The sequence below is a fragment of the Myotis myotis genome, unplaced genomic scaffold (genome assembly GCF_014108235.1).
Source record: "Myotis myotis isolate mMyoMyo1 unplaced genomic scaffold, mMyoMyo1.p scaffold_m19_p_19, whole genome shotgun sequence".
Lineage (NCBI taxonomy): Eukaryota > Metazoa > Chordata > Mammalia > Chiroptera > Vespertilionidae > Myotis > Myotis myotis.
Window position 1 is genome coordinate 19,947,687 of NW_023416323.1, and position 19,256 is coordinate 19,966,942.

The window sequence follows — 19,256 nt, forward strand, 5'->3', positions numbered from 1 at the left end:
GGGGGTTGAATGACCCTTTCACAGGGGTCGCCTAAGACCATCGGAAAACACATATATAATTACATATTGTTTTGTGATTAATCGCTATGCTTTAATTATGTTCAATTTGTAACAATGAAATTGGGGGTCACCACAAAATGAGGAACTGTATTAAAGGGTCGCGGCATTAGGAAGGTTGAGAACCACTGCTCTGGGGGAATCAAGTGAACTCTCAAGCAGCAAATCAGAGAAAAGTCCCTCTGTTAACTGTTTCATTAATAGCTCCTCTCCCATCTGTCCCACTTTGTCCTACGCAACATGCGTGCATGTTAGGTCATTTGCATCTGTCCTCTGAGCTTATCTTTTCCTTTATGATTTCCATCTCAATTGTGAAACATTTCTTTCATGTTATCTTTTAGGTCACTGATGAGAATGTTTCTGCTCACATACTGAATTTTTAAATTCAAGAAATTGTTTTTTTGTTTCAAATTCAAGTTTTTTTCAGTGCTCTACTTGGATATCCTTGATCTCTTATTGACAGATGAGTAGGGTTCTCACTGGATGCTTCCAACAGTTCTACTTCAACTGCCAGCAACCTGTAGCAGGTGTCTACCTGGGTTTGTCTTCCTTTTATTATTCTACGCGAGTTCTTCTTTTCATTGTGTGCTTATAGTTTGGGTTTTTTTTTAAGTATATATTTTTTATTGATTTCAGAGAGGAAGGGAAAGGGAGAGAGATAGAAACATCAATGATAGAGAATCATTGATCGGCTGCCTTCTGCAAGCCCCATACTGGGGACCGAGCCCGCAACCCGGGCATATGCCCAGGACCAGGAATCGAACCCTGACCTTCTGGTTCATAGGTTGATGCTCAACCACTGAGCTACGCTGGCCAGGCTGTGCTCATGGTTTTGTCTGTTCGGTAGTCAGGTCAAGTTTTGGGTCTTCGTGGCAGACCCAGTTTTTGCTCTTTGGGACTGACAATGGGCAAACTTAGCTGTTCATGTTCAAGGAGGGTCTTTCTCTGTGCCTCTGGATCTCCCCAACTGTTAGGAAATCTTCCCCAACCTCAAAAACCAGGACCAACTCAGCTCCAGAGTGCACCCCGACCCCTCCTGGTCCTGTCGGACTCGAGTGTGTGCTGTACCCTTCCTGCAAAAGGATTCACACGTCTGTGGCTGAGCACTCACCAGGACCCACAGCATCCTGGTCTTTCCACTAGGCCAGTGGTCGGCAAACTCATTCGTCAACAGAGCCAAATATCAACAGTACAACGATTGAAATTTCTTTTGAGAGCCAAATTTTTTAAACTTAAACTATATAGGTAGGTACATTGTTAGTAACTTAATTAGGGTACTCCTAAGGCTTAGGAAGAGCCACACTCAAGGGGCCAAAGAGCCGCATGTGGCTCGCGAGCCACAGTTTGCCAACCACTGCACTAGGCTACTCCATCCCTGCATCTCAGCTCACCCAGTGCAAAGCTAAAAACAATCCACCCCAGGGTCAGCACTCAAAGGTCCCAGGATAGCCAGTTTCTCAGTCACACCATCCAGGTGCTGCCAGCTCGCCCACAGATGATGACTAGGATGGAATATTCAAGTTCCTACACTTTCTCCTGACCCGTTTTTCTGAATCTCACAAGTTTAGATCAGTTCAGTAAAGGCCCTTTTCTATTAACAGCAAAACTGGATATAATACATCAACTTAAAAGAAACTATTTACTTTCAGAGAACAATTCGACATGTATCCAAAAATATATGGTCTTTCTTTTCTCTCTTTGATCTATTATTCCATTACTAAAGATCTAGCCTCAGGAAATAACTTTTAATCAAAAAGTGTTATAGGAAGACTTTCATTATTTATAAAGTAAAAAGCTACCAACAACCTGTCCATCAGTGAGAGAATGGTTAAGTGAGTTAGGGACTCACACCTAATGAAATAGGCATTAATGGCTTGGAATATCATATAGTAACATAGAAAAAAATGCTACAAATCATCTGTGAAGTGGATAAAGGGCACACATTCATATGCATTAGATGACTCTAGGCAAAAAATTATCAGGCAAAGGAAATATACCAAAATGCTAATAGTGGTTATATACAGGTTGTTTATGGGGATTTTTTCAAATCCCCCTCCTTTTCTTTTCCTGCTCCAAATTAAATATAGTATGTAATAAAATGGTACTAAAAATTCTCTTTGTAAACCATTCATACAGCTGAGTAAAGGACTGGGAATTGATAAAGTAATTGTGCCTTGTAAATAAATGGCTTCTTCAGAAGGGGCTGAAAGTGTTTATTGACAGTTTTCTGGGGCTTTAACCTCTCTCTCAGCAAATGTTTTATGAGCAAACTCCATCTCAGTCCTCACTGGATCAATCATTTGCTCAGACAAATCTCTCGTGAAGCTGTTTACCAGGGTCTCTCCCTGGCATCGCGGAGGATACGGTGATAAATCAAACAGGGTGTGACCTTGGGCAGCGAGAAAGCCCAGGTCTACGGAACACAACCCAGCTCGGCTTCCCAGGAACTCCTAGCGCAGTGCGGGGCGGAGACACCCACGGCCTGGTGGCTCAGAACCAGGCGACAGCTGCGGAGTTAAAGAAAAGCCCGGCGACCAGCAGCTGAAGTGAAATTTGCACATACTCAGACATTTCCTCCAAAATTCCTCCTCGGAGAAGCTCTGTGAGAGTCACTGTTCCACCTGGAACCCACTCAGCGGGCCTGTATCCCTGCCACACTCCACTGGCATCCCCAACAGCACCCAAAGCATGAAGCTTCCCACAGCCAGGAAGTCAACTCTGGATAAACACATTTTCTTTTAAATAGAGTAACTTTCTCTGCTGCCAGCGGTACCTAATTATTTAAATTATGTATCATGTTTCCAAGTTGTTCACGACAGCTTTGCACAGCAGTATCTAGACGAATACTGTCCAACCGCCATCTGAAACTGCTTTTATCACTTCATTCTTCGTTTTTCAGTGAAATAGACATTCAGTGAAATAGCAAAAGGGCTTTATGTCCACGGAGAGGATGTGTTGGCTTCCTGTCCCCAGGCAACAGAATCCCAGACCTTTCAGTGGGCTGGGGAGAGGTCAGTTGACTCAGCCAAGGTTCTTCAAGCTTACTTATTCCAGGCTTTTGCGGAAGGCCCAGGCTTTACAATTTTACCATCCTGCTCAATGAACTGATCCCCTATTTGGAAATCGATCCTAAGGAATTACTTCTGAATTATAGGAGGAAAAAAGTGACCACGTGAAGATGTCCCTGAGAGCCTTATTTGTAAGTGGCTCCTGTCTAAATGCCCAATTTAGGGGATGCTTAATCTATGGTCCATCAGCTTGATGGAAAAATCTGTCAGTCTTTAAATGCTAATGAAGACTAATAGTATGAAAAGTGCTTATAACCTTGCTTTAAAGCAGTGGTTCTTGATTGAGGATGATTTTTTTGCCACCCTGGGGACATTTGACAATGTCTGGAGATAGTTTTGACTGTTATACTAGGGGAAGGGCGTGCTACTGGCATTTAGTAGGTCAAGGGCAGGGAGCGGCTAAGCATCTTACATTTCATTGGATAGCTCCCACCACGGAGAATGATCTGGCCCCAAATGTCAGTAGTGCAAACAAACAAAAAACCCTGCCCAGCCAGTGTGGCTCAGTGACTGAGTGTCAACCTATGAACCAAAAGGTCAAGGTTCAATTCCAGGTCGGAGCATGTGCCCAGGTTGCGGGCTCAGTCCCCAGTGGTGGGCGTGTAGGAGGCAGCGGATCAGTGATTCTCTTATCATTGATGTTTCTAGCTCTCTCTCCTTCTCCCTCTCTAAAATCAATAAAAATGTATCAAAACACTACCAATAAAAATATCTTTAAAAAACTGCTTTAAATAAAAAAAAACTATACATGTATACAGGAATTTGTTATTATCATATTACACTTAAAAATGCATTGGCCTGGCCCTGGCCAATTTGGCTCAGTGGATAGAGCGTCAGCCTGCAGACTGAAGGGTCCCAGGTTAGATTCCGGTCAAGGGCATGTACCTTGGTTGTGGGCACATCCCCAGTAGGGGCTGTGCAGGAGGCAGCTGATCGATGTTTCTCTCTCATCAATGTTTCTAACTCTCTATTCCTCTCCCTTCCTCTCTGTAAAAAATCAATAAAATATATTTTTTTAAAAATGCATTGGCCTGGAAATGAAGGAAGAAAACAGACCAAATGCTAGCTTTATCTATTCATCTCTTCCCCCAAATTATAAGACTATATTGTCCACACAATCTGGTCTATACATGGTTGTTATTGTTTTGTTTTGAATCCTCACCAGAGGATATTTTTTCCCACTGATCTTTAGATAAAGTAGAAGGGAAGAAGAAGGGGGTGGGGGGAAGGGAGGGAGGGAGAGAGAGAGAAAGAGAGAGAGAAATATTGATATGAGAGAGAGAGATGGACTGGGGCTGGGGATTGAACCTGCAACCGAGGTATGTGCCCTTGAACAAGAATCGAACCCATGACCCTTTGGTGTGTGGGCCAAGGTTCTAACCACTGAGAAAACTAGCCAGGCATGTGTGCAGTTTTTAAAAATCATTAATACAAAATAATATACTGTGGCTTTAGTCTGTTAATGGACTTCTTAAAGACCTCAGATAGTCTTATTAATGATTAATTGACAAATGCATAATTCACTGCAAAAGAGGAGAAATTTAAGACTTGCTCATTTCCAACAAGGACCCACTGGCTGACTCAGACGCCTGGTAAAGAAAGGAATTGATATAAACTTTCATGACCAAGCATTTCTATCTTTGGAAGAATTATGAAAGGTGATTTTTTAATCCGTAACTCAAGGTTCAAGTGAAAACTATAATTTTCACATAAACACTGCACTTATTTTGACAGAGTCCAAAGCACTACCATTTAAAAACTGTTTCAAAATGGAAAACTTTCCATCATCTACCCCCTTATCTTTTTGAGACAGAATTTCATCGTTGTGAGCTTATGTTTTACCAACAGAAAGTGATGTCTTTGACTGCCACTGAGGTTCTAGGGCAGCTGTGGGCAAACTGGGTTTGAAATGAATAAAACTATTGAAAAAAAAGACCATACCCTTTTATGTAATGATGTTTACTTTGAATTTATATTAGTTCACACAAACACTTCATCCATGCTTTTGCTCCGGCCCTCCGGTCCAGTTTAAGAACCCATTGTGGCCCTCGAGTCAAAAAGTTTGCCCACCCCTGCTCTAGGGCCTCCAACTAGTGCGCCTTTTAAGTCTCTGCTTCCTGTTTTTATTGTTTTCTGTCTCTTCTTATTTTTGCATCCCCTTTCATCTTGATGCTTGTAAAATGCTTTGGAGTGTAAAACTATCACAGTTGCCAAACTGAAACAGCTATGCAGAAAAGGCTATGTTCTCTCCTGTGAGTCGAGTTCATGAATTTTTACTGCATGGACTATGGCTGTTAAAAGGCGTCCCCACCCCTGCCATCCTCCTGCCCCATTTGGTAGTTCTCAGCTAGATTCTGGAAATTCCCAAATTAGCAATTTCCAAATCACTGCATAGTTCTTTTTGTTGCTGTTAATCCTCACCCGAGGATATTTTTCCATTGATTTTTAAACAGAAAGAAACATTCGACATCGACTGGTTGCCTCCCACACACTTGGGCCTGGATCAAGCCTGCAACCAAGGTACGTGCCCATGACCAGAATCAAACCTGGCACCCTTCAGTCCACAGGTCGACGCTCTATCCACTGAGTTAAACCAGCCAGGACATCACTGTGTTGTTCTTGCAGCCAAAAGAATGGCAAACCAGACAGGCTGTGACTTTTCAATCCAGAGAACAACCAGATTGAGAAAACAAGATGTGTATCTAGGAGAACTGACCAAACCCAATCAGCCTACTGGGGTCTGGAACCATGATCCCAGTTTATCCCAAGAAACTGGACTGACCACAGAAATCCCCCAGTAGGCTGATGTGGGTTTTGTGGCCAGGGGCTGGAAAGGTCTTCGGAGATTATATTGGCCTACACTGGGTTTTGTGGCAAGGGACTGGAAAGGTCTTCGGAGATTATATTGGCCTACACTGGGTTTTGTGGCAAGGGACTGGAAAGGTCTTTGGAGATTGTATTGGCCACGTATGAGCACTTGCAAAAACACACACTGAGTGGGTTTCATTCTGTGGGAGGGACCACCAAGATTCAGAATCTGAAAGTCCAGAATCACAGTCAGTATCCACATCTGCACCCACCATCAAACCAAGGCCTTAACTACCTACAGCTTGGACCTGTGTTCTCAGCATCCCATCTCAACATCTTGCATAGTTCGAGGAGGCCAAGCCCTTTCTGCTAAGTCTACCCTAACTGGCTAATGAAAGGAGGGATTAAATATCTTCAAGGTCTTGGCAAAACAGAAGGACCAAAAAAGCAAGCTCCTCCAGTAGCAGAGAGAACCACAAGAAGAACGCCGCTTACTGTGGGGAGTTGTGCTCTATGAATATCCTTCCCCATGACAAGGCCTTGTTGGGTGCTTTTCAGGGATTACCCAAAACCAACAGGCAGAGAATGGCACCCAGGAAGGATGAACTTACCTAGAAGAGCATCATCTCGCCTGGCTCTTGCTAAAATGAAACTATGAGGAGCTTCCAATGAGCGTCTCCCTTTCCAATGACATAGCCACTCCTAGAATCATGCAGTATTCTCCAAGAAGGAAGGATGCTGGGAGAAAAAAACCTAGGACCTATGGGGAAATCTGTATCTGAAAGGAATTCTTTTGTAATGATGTGGCAAGTTTGGCTAAATATTTCTCGGTGGGTTTAAGTCCATCAGCCAAGCATACTCCTTGACCATTTCCACCCCACCAGCAGACATAGCTCAGGGAACCCCGAAGTGTCTCTCCACTCACCAGCACTGGCCGCATCTCACAGAAAACCAGGAGGGAAGCCAGCTCAATGTCTTCACTGTACCCGTTCTTCAGAGGAACAGATCTAAATCCTGCAGCAGGATGGAAAAACAAGGCAGAGGCAGGCAATTAATGTCCGACCTTGGCTTTCTTGGGGTACCCAGGGATCATGTGCCTGGTTCAAGGCACAGAGAGGTCAGTGTGCCACGCTGGGGCTGACTTTCTCAAAACCAGAGGTCCCGTCCTGATGGTTATGAAGAGGGGCTCCCGGATGCAGTCTTGACCGACAGATCCGTTTGGAGAAGTGAAGTTTAAAAAAAACCTGCCAACTAGAAATGAAAATGATTCCTTCAGAAGAAATTAAAACCCACAGCACATCACACATTGAATTTAGAGTGACTGCAGCTGTGGTTCAATTCCTTAAGTACTCCAGAGGCCAAAGACTCAAAAGAATAATGAATCCTCGCATCCATTTCCTCCACTTAGCCCTTTGCAAAGCACAGGAGGGGGAGTGTCTTTAAAGATTTCCAGTGGGAGGAAATCTTCCTGTCCCTTGGCAGTTCAGAGCCGTATTGATTATCCTCCGCTGAAAGCCTTTCCCTGTTTACACTTGGGACCCGAGTCTGACAATCAAATGTTTACTTAGAGGAGGTGGAGGTAGAGCTGAATTCCCCTGCCGCCGCCACCCATTAAGTAATGTTTGAGGCAACACATGTCAAAGGTTGGTTGGTTTGCTTGTTTTAGTTAAGTAGTATAAAAGAATACACCGTGAAAATGCAAGGCTCGCTCCCACCCACTCCTAAGCCCTTATTCCACGAGGAACCATTGTTAACGGTATCATTCCAAAACATTCTCTGCATTTGTTTGAATTTCCTTTAAAATCGCAAAGGATAGTACCCTGACCTAAGCAATTCTGAACCTTCCATTTTCCATTTAATCCTGTACCTTGGGGATTCACTGTATGGCTGTAGGTTGACTTGAAAGCTTTTATTGTTAAATTAAAATTTTAAATTTAATGTACAGTGTTATACTAGATACATTAGTGTCATGTGTACAATATAGTGATTCCACATTTTTATACCTTACAATGTGATCACTAATTCTAGTAATCTTATTACATATTATTGACTCTTCTCCTTCGCTTTTTTCAACCATTCCCTGCAACATCCTCCCCTCTAGTAACTATTCCTTTGGTCTCTGTTTCTATGAGTAGTTTTTGTTTTGTTTGTGGGTGTTTGTTTTTTTTTAGATTCCACATAAAAGTGAAACCATATGGTACTTGTCTTACTCTGACTTATTTCACTTAGCATAATACCCTCAAAATCAACCCATATTGTCCCAGATGACAAGATTTCACTCTTTTTGTTGCTATGTAATATTCCATTGTGTATGTGTGTATACGTGTGTGTGTGTGTGTGTGTGTGTGTGTGTGTATATATATATATATATATATTCTCACATCTGCTTTATCCCTTCATCTGTTGATGGACACTTAGGTTGATTCCACATCTTGGCTTTTGTAAATATTGTAAATAATTGTGCAATGAATATAGGGGTGCATATATCTTTTCAAATTAATGTTTTTGTTTTCTTTGGATAAATACTCAGAAGAATATTCATCCTGTTTTTCATATTGACTACACCAATTGCAGTTCCCCTCATGGTGCACAGGGTTCTCTTTTCTCCAATACACGTTATTTGTGACTTTTTGATAACAGCCATTCTGACGTGTGAGGTGATATTCATTGTGGCTTTGATTTGCATTTCCCTAATGATTAATGATGTTGAGCATCTTTTCATGTCTGTTGGCCACTGTATGTCTTCTTTGGGGAAATGTTTTTTCATGTCCTCTGCACATTTTATTAGATTGTTGTGGGGTTTTTTTTGTTTTGTTATTGAGTTGTATGAGTTTCTTATATCTTTTGGATATCAACCTCTTATCAGATATCATTTGTAAATATATTCTCCCATTGGTAGGTTGTTTTTGTTTTTGTTTTGTTGATGATTTCCTTCACTGTGCAGAAGCTTTTTAGTTTGAGGAAGTCCCATTTGTTTATTTTTGCTTTTGTTTCCCTTGTTGAGGTTGAGGGGATGTATCCTAAAAGATACTACTCAGATTGGTGTCAAACAGCTTATTACCTTTCTTTTCTTCTAGAGGTTTATGATTTCAGGTCTTACATATAAGTCTTTCATCCATTTTTAATTTATTTTTGTATAAGGTGTAAGAGTGGTCCTGTTTTCTTTCTTTTGCAGGGGCAGGGGCATGTATCTGTCCATTTTTTCCAGCACCATTTATTGAAGAGACTGTCATTACTCCATTTTATACTCTAAACTTTGTTGTAGATTAGTTAACCATATAAATGAGGGTTTATTTCTGGGCTCTCTATTCTGTTCCATTGATCTATGTGTTTGTTTTTGTGTCAGTACCATACTGTTTTAATTATTATAGGTTTGTAATATAGTTTAAAATCAGGGAGCATTATACCTCCAACTTTGTTCTTTTTTCTCAAGATTGCTTTGGCTATCTGTGGTCTTTTGTGGTACCATATAAGATTTAGAACTAATTGTTCTAGTTCTGAGAAGGCATATTGCTATTTTGTTGTTGTTAATCCTTACCTGAGGATATTTTTTTCCATTGATTTTTAGAAAGTGGAAGGGAGGGAGGAAAAAAAGGGAGGGAGAGAGAGGGAGGAAAAAAAAGGGTGAGAGAGAGGGAGAAACATTGATATGAAAGAGACACATCAAATGGCTGCCTCCTGCACATGCCCTGACTGGGGCCAGGGATTGAACCTGGAACCCAGGTACATGCCCTTGACCAGGAATTGAACCCTTAAGTGTATGGGCTGACACTCTAACCCAGGTGTGGGGATCGTTTGGCCTGCAGGCCACATAAGGCAGGCGAAGTCATTTGGTCTGGCCTACCAAGGCATTAGGGGTGAGTTAATTAAATGTTTGACCAAATATAGCAGGCTAATTTTTTTTATTAAATTGATTGGGGTGATATTGGTCAACATGAACATATAGGTTTCAGGTGTGAGTTTTTACGTTACAAGATCTCTATGTTGCATGCAGGCTAATTTTTAAGTGGATAATCTGTATGGCCCACAGGTGATGTTATAAACATCCAAATGGCCCTTGGCAGAAAAAAGGTTCCCCACCCCTGCAAGTGTAACCTCTGAGCCAAACAGGCCAGGGCGGCCATTGTTATTTTAGGAATTGCATTGGATCTGTAGATTGCTTTGGGTAGTATGGTCATTTTAATTATATTAATCCTTCTAATCCATGAGCATGGTATATCTTTCCACTTATTTAGGTCCTTTTCACTTTCTACAATGTTTTACAGTTTTCAGAGTACAGGTCTTTCACTTTCTTGGTTAAATTTATTCTTAGGTATTTTATTCTTTTTGATACAATTAGAAATGGTATTGCTTATTTAATTTCTCCTTCTGATCGTTATAGAAATGTGACAGATTTCTGCATATTCTGTATCCTGCTACTGTATTGAATTCCTTTATTATTTCTATTAATTTTGGGTGAATTTTTTAGGGTTTTCTATATATAGTATTGTGTTGCCTGTAAATAGCGAGTTTTATTTCTTTCCAATATGGGTGCCTTAATTTCTTTTTCTTGTCTGACTACTGTGGCTAAGACTTCCAATACTACATTGTATAGTAGTGGTGAGAGTGGGCATCCTGGTCTCACTCCTGATCTTAGAGGAAAAACTTTCATGTTTTTGCCATTGAGGCTGATGTTACTTGTGTGCTTGTTACATATATAACCTGATCAAGTTAAGCTCCATCTATACCCACTTTATTAGGAGGTTTTTTAAAATCATAAATGGATGTTGAATTCTATCAAATGTTTTTTCATCATCTATTGATATCATCATGAATTTTATCCTTAGTTTTGCTGATGTGATGAATCACAGTACTAGTTTTGTGGATGTTGAACCACTCTTGTATCCCTGGTATAAATCCCACTTGATCACTGTGTAAATTCCTTTAAAGTACTGTTAAATTTGTGGTGTGTGTTTCTTTTGTTGTTATTGTTGATAATCTGGCATCTATGTTCATCAGAGATATTGTCCTGTAATTCTCTTTTTTAGTGTCTTTGTCTGATTTTGGTTTAAGGGTTATGCTGGCTTGTAGAATGAGTTTAGAAGTATTCCTTTCTCTTCACTTTTTTGGAATAGTTTGAGAAGGATAGGTACTAATTCTTCTTTAAGTGTTTGATAGAATTCACTTGTGGAGTCATCTTATCCTGGGCTTTTGTTTGTTGGGAGTTTTCTTTATTAAATGTTTCAGTTTTATTGCTAGTAATTGGTCTGTTCAGATTCTCGGTTTCTTCCTGGTTTGTCTTGGAAAGTTGTATTTCTAGAAATTTATCCATTTCTTCTAGACTGTCTAATTTGTTGGCATATAATTGTTCATAGTATTCTTTAATGATCCTTTGTATTTCTGTGGTGTTGATTGTAATCTCTCACTTCTCTCATTGTGTTCTCTCTATTTTTTGCTTAATGAGTATTGCTAGAGGCTTGCCAACTTTATTTATCCTTTCAGAAAACCATCCCTTAATTTCATGAATCTACTGTTTTTCTATTTAATTTATTTCCACTTTGATCTTTATTATTTCCTTCCTTCTACTTACTTTGGGTTTTGTTTATTCCTCATTTTCTAGTTTCTTCAGGTGCAAATTAAGATTGTTTATGTGGGATTTTTCCTCCTTCTGGAGGTAGGCCTGTATAGCTAGAAACTTTCCTGTAATAAGTGCTTTTGGTACATCCCATTAATTTTGTAAGGTTGTATTTTCTTTTCATTTGTCTCAAGGTATTGTCTGATTTCCATCTTGACTTCCTCTTTGACCCACTAGTTCAGTGATGGCGAACCTCTGGAGCTCGGCGTGTCAGCATTTTGAAAAACCCTAACTTAACTCTGGTGCCGTGTCACATAGAGAAATTTTTTGATATTTGCAATCATAGTAAAACAAAGATTTATATGTTTGATATTTATTTTATGTATGTAAGTGCCATTTAACAAAGAAAAATCAACCAAAAAAATGAGTTTGCGTGTCATAGGTTCGCCATCACTGCACTGGTTGTTTAGAAGCATGTGGTTTACTCTCCGTGTATTTATGATTTTTCCAGTTTTCTTCCAGTAGTGGGTTTGTAGTTTCATGCCACTGTAGTCAGAAAATACGCTTGATATAATTTCCATCTTCTTTAATTAACTGAGGCTTGTTTTGCGGCCTTGTACGTGATCTATCCCGGAAAATGCTCCACTGGTAATCTACAATTTTGGGGGGAAATGCTCTTAAATGTCTATCAAATCAAACTGGCCTACTGTGGAATTTATGGCCATTATTTCTACATTAAGTTTCTGTCTGAATGATCTATCCACTGAGGTCAGTGTAATATTAAAGTCCCCAACCACTGAAGTATTACTGTTCATTTCTGCCTTTATGTCCGTTAACATCTGCTTTATATACTTGGGTGCATAGGTATTTACAATTGTTATACCCTCTTCTGGGATTGACCCCTTTAAAATTAAGTAATGTCCTTCTCGGTTTCCTTTTACAGTCTTTGTTTTGAAGTTCATTTTGTCTGATGTGAGTATTGTGACTGCAGCTTTCTTTTTGTTTCTATTTGCATGGAATATATTTTTCTATCCCTTCACCATCAGTCTGTATGTGTTTTTCAATCTAACGTGAGTATCTTGCAAGCAGCATATAGACAGATCATGATTTCTCATCCATTCTGCCACCGACATAGTTTCGATTGGAGCAGTTAGTCCATTTACACCTGGAGTAATCATTGATAAGTATGTGCCCATTGACATGTTTTTTATGGTTGTTTTGTTTTTTGCTGCTCCTTTCTTCTTCTCTTGATCTCTTTCCTTTTAATTTGTTGGTTTTCTTTTTGTATGTTTGTGGTTTATGGCTACCATGAGGTTCATATATGTCTATATATCTATATCTATCTGTGTGTGTGTGTATCAGTCTATTTTAAGCTGATAAGCATTTAAGTTCAATCATATTCTGAAAGCACTATATTTTTACTCTCCCCACTCTGCTTTTAAATGTCATGTTTTCTATCTTTTTGTTTAGTGTAGCCCCTGATTATTTAAAGTAATTATAGTTAATTTTGCTACTACTGTCTTTAACCTTCATATTAGTTTTCTAAGTGGTTGATTCACTGTGATTATTGTATATTTTCCTTTCCCAGTGAAAAATTTTTCTTTCCTGTATTTATTTCTGGTTGTGGCCTTTTCTTTTTTGCATAAAGAAAAAAGTCCTTTAACATCTCTTATAAGGCCATTTTACTGGTTGGAAACGCCTTTAGTTTTTGTTTGGGAAACTCTTTTATCTCTCCTTCAACTCTGAATGATAACGTTGTTAGATATACTATTCTAGGTTATAGATTCCTTTCTTTTTAAGCTTCTTTTATTTTTCAAGTACAGTTTATATTAAATACTATTCTGTGTTAATTGCAGATGTACAGCATAGTAGTTGGATACATTCCTTTCTTTCAGCACTTTAAATATCCCCTCCACTACCTTCTGACATGCAAAGTTGCTTGTGAGAAATCAGCTGATAACATTATGGGGTTTCCCTTATATGTGATTTGATGTTTCGTTCCTGGTGCCTTTAAGAGTGTCTCTCATTAACTTTTACCTTTTTTAATTACAATATGCCTTGGTGTGGGTCTCTTTGGAACTCTCTTTGCTTCCTGGACCTGGATGTTTGTTTCCTTTGCTAAATTAAGATAGTTTTCAGGCATTAGTTCTTCAAATATTCTCTCTGCCCCTTTCTTTCTTCTCCCTCTGGACTTCCTATAACACAAATGTTAAGATATTTGATATTATCTCAGAGATCTCTTATATTATCCTCATTAAAATTTTTTTTCCATTTTGCTTTTCTGATGGGATGAGTTCTTCCATTCTGTCTTCCAGGTAGCTAATCCATTATTCTGTATTAACTAATCTGCTGTTAATTCCTTCTGTATTCTTCATCTCTGATTGCTTCTTTATTACATTTTCTCTCTCTTCGTTGAGGTGCTGAGTTCCTCTATTGCACGATCAGGTTCGTTGAGCTTTCTTATGACCATTTCTTTGAACTATTTATCAGGCAAATTACTTACATCCATTTCATTGGGGCTTTTTTCTGGAGATATTTTATTCCTTCATTTGGGGCAAATTCTTCTGTCTCCCCATTTTGTTTGACTTACTGTGTTTGTTCCTATGAGCTGGGTAGAGTAACTATCCCTCCCAGTCTTGAAAGAGTGGTCTCTCTGTAGACTAGGGGGTGAATAGTGTCGGCCGTCCAGCTGTATTCAGAGCAGGCATGTGAGGTGCCTTGTGTGTCTCCTGGCCTGAGTAATAGGTTCCAAGTGGAGCCAGTCTGCTGTGTGTTCTGCTTTGCCCTTCTAATCTGGGCTCCCTGATGTAGATGGGACTGCTAGGTACATTCTTGGTGTGCCCTGTTGCTTTAACTATCTGTGATCAGAACAGGGTCAGGGCCTGCCTGGGGCTGCTTTTCATGCTTGTGTTTTTTTAAAAAAAATTTTTTATTATTACATCTGTGTCCTTATCCCCACCAAAGGACTTGTATGCATGCATATAATCAACCAAAGGACTTGTATGCATGCATATAAGCATAACCAATGGACATAAGACACTGGGGCATAGGGGAGGCTAGGGGACTGTCTAGGGCGGGGAGGAAAAATGGACACATATGTAATACCCTTTGTAATACTTTAAGCAATAAAATAAAAAAACAAACAAACAAAAAAAACTGATGCTAAATAGATACATGTAATTTAAAAAAAAAAGTTATTACATCTGTGTCCTTATCCCCACGTTACCCCCTCTCCCCCCACTTGTGCCCTCACCCGCCCGCCCCCCCTGTTGTCCGTGTCCATTGGTTAGGCCTATATGCTTGCATATAAGTCCTTGGTTCATGCTTGTGTCTTAATGCCCCACCAGTTCTGCCGCGTCTCTGGATGGGGCAGGTGTGTGTGTATGCACAGCTACACTTGGCTTGTTCTGTTCCCTCTCAAAGCAGCACAGCTCCTCTCTGCTCAGCTGCATCTTCCAACTCTGCACATGCAGCCCTGTGTGCATGCCCTATTGCTTTAACTGTCCACCCTTAGAGCAGGGTCTGGGCGGGACTACTCTGCATGCCTGTTTCTCAATGACCTACTGACTCTGCTTTTTCTCCAGGTGGGGCAGCCTTTCATGCATACAGCAGGACCCTACTCACTCTGCCTGGGGCAGCCCTGTGTATGGACACTGCAAAGTTTTGCTAGGTCTCTGTGGACAGGGGGAGTCCCTTGTGTGTGCAGCGCAGTGGGTGTAAAAAGCAGCACCCCATTGTACCCACTGGATCAATATCCTGGTGGAGGCGCCAACTTTGTATGCATCCTATGGTGCCTTCCTCTTTCTGCTGGATCTAGCTCCAGGAGGGGTAGCTGGGGCCTGCAGGTCAGCCAGAGAACCTGGGTGGAGCTCCCGCCCACTGTCCCTGTTTAGGGGACACATAAACAGTGGCGCTCACTTCTTCCTCCGGTCCTGTGTTGTTTTCTTAGCTCCCAGAGAGCTGTCATGGTACCCCAATCTTCTCTATGTGGTCCGTTTCTCTCGCTTGTGTAGAAGCTGTAAGAGGAACTATTCTAAACACAGAAGTACATTTTGATGTGTTCTTGGAAAGAGGCAAGCTCAGCGTCCACCTACACCACCATCCTGGGCCTGCCTCTCCGACTTGAAAGCTTTTTATTTGCATTTTATCTACTGATTCTCAGGACAAGCAATACTCAAATTAGGGCACTCCCACTATTTCATCATTCAGGTTTTGGTTTGTTTGATGATTATTCTTATTTCTCTTAGAGAACCTTTTACTATTAGTTGGTTTATAACCTGTGAATAGTATCTATCGAATCAATTGCCTTCCACTGCTGAAGAGAGGAAATTGGCAAGCTTACACAACCCTGTCCACCATTTCTCCCCTTAATTTGGTAAAACTGCTTTATTTCTACACTGGCATGGTGTATAATGTGTGTTCCATTTTATAACCATAATTCTCCCACAAAGGGAGGCTTGGTTATATTTTTCTGACATTTATACAGCACAGATAAAAGAGAATATTATAAGGAACACTTGTATAACCATTACGTAGGTCTCATCATTAACCTTTTACTATACTTTATCACCTTTCTCCACCCCTCAAACTATCACGTGTGTGTGTATATTTCAAAGTAAGATGAAGACATCTGTACACTTCCCCCTGAATATGTCAGCATGCATCTCATTAACTGCTCAATATCTACTTACTGTGTTCTTTTTTCTGGTATAAAATTGATACACACAATGAAATGCACAGTTTTTTTAAAAACAAAAAAAAACACGTTCAATTCTCACCACCCTTTTACTGAATTTTTCTGTTGATATCTTGGCTGGTAAATGTGTCTTCTTTGTTCTCTTCAATATAAACTCCTGGGACATATAATCCCTGAACTGTGCATGTTTGAATGCATCCGCCCTTTAATTTTATGCCTGAGTGACAGTGAGTGGGTTTAAAACTCCTGAGTCCTAGTCTTCTCCCTGGAGGATTTTGGGCACATTGTTCTCCTGGAATACTGCAGTCGAGAAGTTTTCTGACCTATTTACCCTTTACACAGGTGATGGGGATTTGGTGTTGGTTTGTTTGCTTGGTGATTTTTGCCTGGATCCCCCAGACTCCTTACAATCTAGCTTAGTGCTTCCTCAACTTTAAGGAAGGTGTGAACCATGTGTGGGTCTTATTAAAATGCAGATCCTGAGTCAGGAGGGCTGGAGTATGGCCTGAGATCCTGACTCTCCCGGCTGCTCTGTGGACAGTGGGGAAGAAGGTGGTCTCTGCTCACAGACTGTTAGAATGTACTGGGATCTGCATGCTCCATGGTGTCTGGGGAGGCTGCCAGGCAGCCCATGCCCTGACGAACATGGTTCCAAGCAAAGTGGGGCTGCTGCTCTCAGCATGTGCCTCCGGATTTGGAGAAGCGGGCTCTGTACCCTCTGCCTCCAGCTCCGTGTACCTCCCCTCACTGCCCAGGTCTCGTGGTTACAAGCAGCCCTTCACGTATACTGGGAATTGGGACTGAAAGGTGTTTGCCAGTTTCACCAAAAATAGGGTTTGTTTCTAGTTGTGTCACAGAGGAAAGGGAACTAGAGACTTCTTTTCAAGTAAGAGCAGTGTGTTGGCTTAGGGAGAGTAGAGGAGGCCTGGACAGCTGGGAGAACACAGAGTTTGAGGTCAAACATTCCTAGGTTTGGATCCAGCTGCGGTCTTACAGGTGTGTGACCTTGAGCAAGTTCATTAACATCTCTAGGCCCCAAAGTGTTCCTATTTAAAAAGCGGAGGTGATAAAACCTCTCTCACTGGGTTGCTATGAGGATTAAAGGGGAAAGAGTTTAAGGCACCTCACACAATAAATGATGTTTTCCTTCCTTCCTTCCCAAGCTCCAGCTGGCTTAAAAGCTTAAGCGCATCCCTAATGACAATGGGCAAAGTTTATTTTTGAGTTCAGAAGGCCCCCAATGCCTTCTGCACAAAGGGGTTGTTCACTGTATTTCATTTTCTCCATGAATATGGATGTGCCAGGCATTGTCAGAAGCTGGAGTCACAGTTTCCATCTTCCTTGAAGTCGTATTCTTTGTTTTTTAAATCTCCAAGCTAAGCCATAGCATTTTCTAGATGACCCGACACAGTGTGGTGGCAGGTAAGAAGGGTTCATCAGCTCTGACCTCCCCAAGGCACGGGGAGGGGCTGCGGTGGTCCTGTCCCTTAGCCTTCCAGGGGACATGAGTAACAGCAGGGGGAGTCCACATGCAGGGTGGACATTTACCATAAAAAGGAATTGGTCCTAAGCCTTATTTATTTTAAAAGCAGCAGATTACAAAGTTAAGAACTGTACCTAAATTGCTGGGTTTAATGTAGCGGGCAAGTTAACCAAGAGGGGTTGCGCAGCATCAGGCCTCTGGGACTTAGCATTTGTTATCCTTATTAGAGTAAATTAGGAAGCAGGATATTTCTAAAGTACTAAAAAGCAGGCAGTTTAAACATTTCTCAGGTTCTTGTTTAATCTACTCATTTGCTTAGGAATTTGTTCCTTGACGATAATAAGATGGGCAGCCTCAGTCTAGCTCAGTTTTCTCAAGTGCCATCCTGGGATCCATCTGAGGAGCTGGCTAAACACGCAGATTCCTTGGGCTCAGGGACCTGCATGTTCTAACCAGGGTCCCCAGCATGCCTGGCAAGTGCCCAGCGATGGAAATGATCAGACTTATCATCTAAGAAATGTAGGGAATATCCAATATGTTCTACGTTTGGGGGTCGGGGGGAAGACCCCCAGTAAACAAGACCAAAAGTTTCCAAAAAACATCGAGAAAAGAATGCTTAGAAAACAGGGAAACAGTGACCTCATGAGGAATCCAGAAGGATCTATATGATCTAATGTCTCAAATACTAAGAAAGGGGAAGAAGGGAATTCAACATCAAGTGAGGGACTATTTAGCAACATTCCACATAAAATCCAGCAGGAAAGTGAATTAGAGAAACTATACAGGAAGCAGCACCAAGCTCATCTGCCCCAAATCTCCTCCTGCTTGGGGGAGTCTGATTCCCAACAGCTGGTCACATGACCCATCCTGGTCCCAGGCAAATAGAAAATGCCCCTTCTCAAAGTATAAGGGGTTTTGTGTTTTGTTCAGCATGGAAGAAAGTTACAATTGAAAAAAAAAAATCAACCATCCCATGGAAGAGGCAAGTGGAGACCTGAAGCTTCAGCAATTTGCCCAGCTGACTCGGCAGAGACAGACCTAAGATGGTAATTCACTCCACTCCTGAGGCCTACTCCTTCCCGGCCAGGGAGCGGGTGGGAAGCCCAACCAGATGCTAGCCCCTGGCTGAGGACAGGCATAAGCTTCCAACCTTCCCAAATGAAATCAAACCACAGTGCCAGGTGGAAAATCAACTCGCAGTCCAACTTCGTCACCTTGCCCGTGCCTGTGCTGGATGAGGGCCTGGGCGTGTGCCAGCCCACGGGAACTACTATGAGATCAGTTGCCTAAGCCCCCTAATCGGTTTTGCAGTGACTTCAGAAAAACCAGGAAAAATGCATTTTCATTCTTTTTAATCCAGCAGCACAGACCACAGAACAATGCTAGCCCAAACCGAACCCCTTAATGAGAAGCCGCTTACCTGACTTGATTCCTTTAATGGGGTAAGTAGCATGCGCGAGAAAGTTGGGGTCGCTGAACATATCTTCCTCGTATACCACAAAGCGCAGAAACGCCAGGTTTGGGTCATAGATTTCAAATGTCACCTTCTCCTGCGTTGAAGCCCAAACAGGGCTTAGGCCATTGTCATCT

The 19,256-nt window shown here is 41.4% G+C and overlaps 1 protein-coding gene across 3 annotated transcripts in view; it reads right to left on the bottom strand.

Annotated features, from left to right (window-relative positions):
- Positions 1-19,256, bottom strand: part of PLCG2 (phospholipase C gamma 2) — a 141,082-nt gene that overhangs the window by 7,548 nt on the left and 114,278 nt on the right. For all 3 annotated transcript variants that reach the window (XM_036345678.1, XM_036345677.1, XM_036345679.1), the window contains 2 exons: positions 19,087-19,254; positions 6,859-6,947 (listed from right to left, as the gene is read on the bottom strand). In XM_036345678.1, the coding sequence (XP_036201571.1) occupies positions 6,859-6,947; positions 19,087-19,254 (257 nt within the window). The remainder of the gene's footprint in view (positions 1-6,858; positions 6,948-19,086; positions 19,255-19,256) is intronic.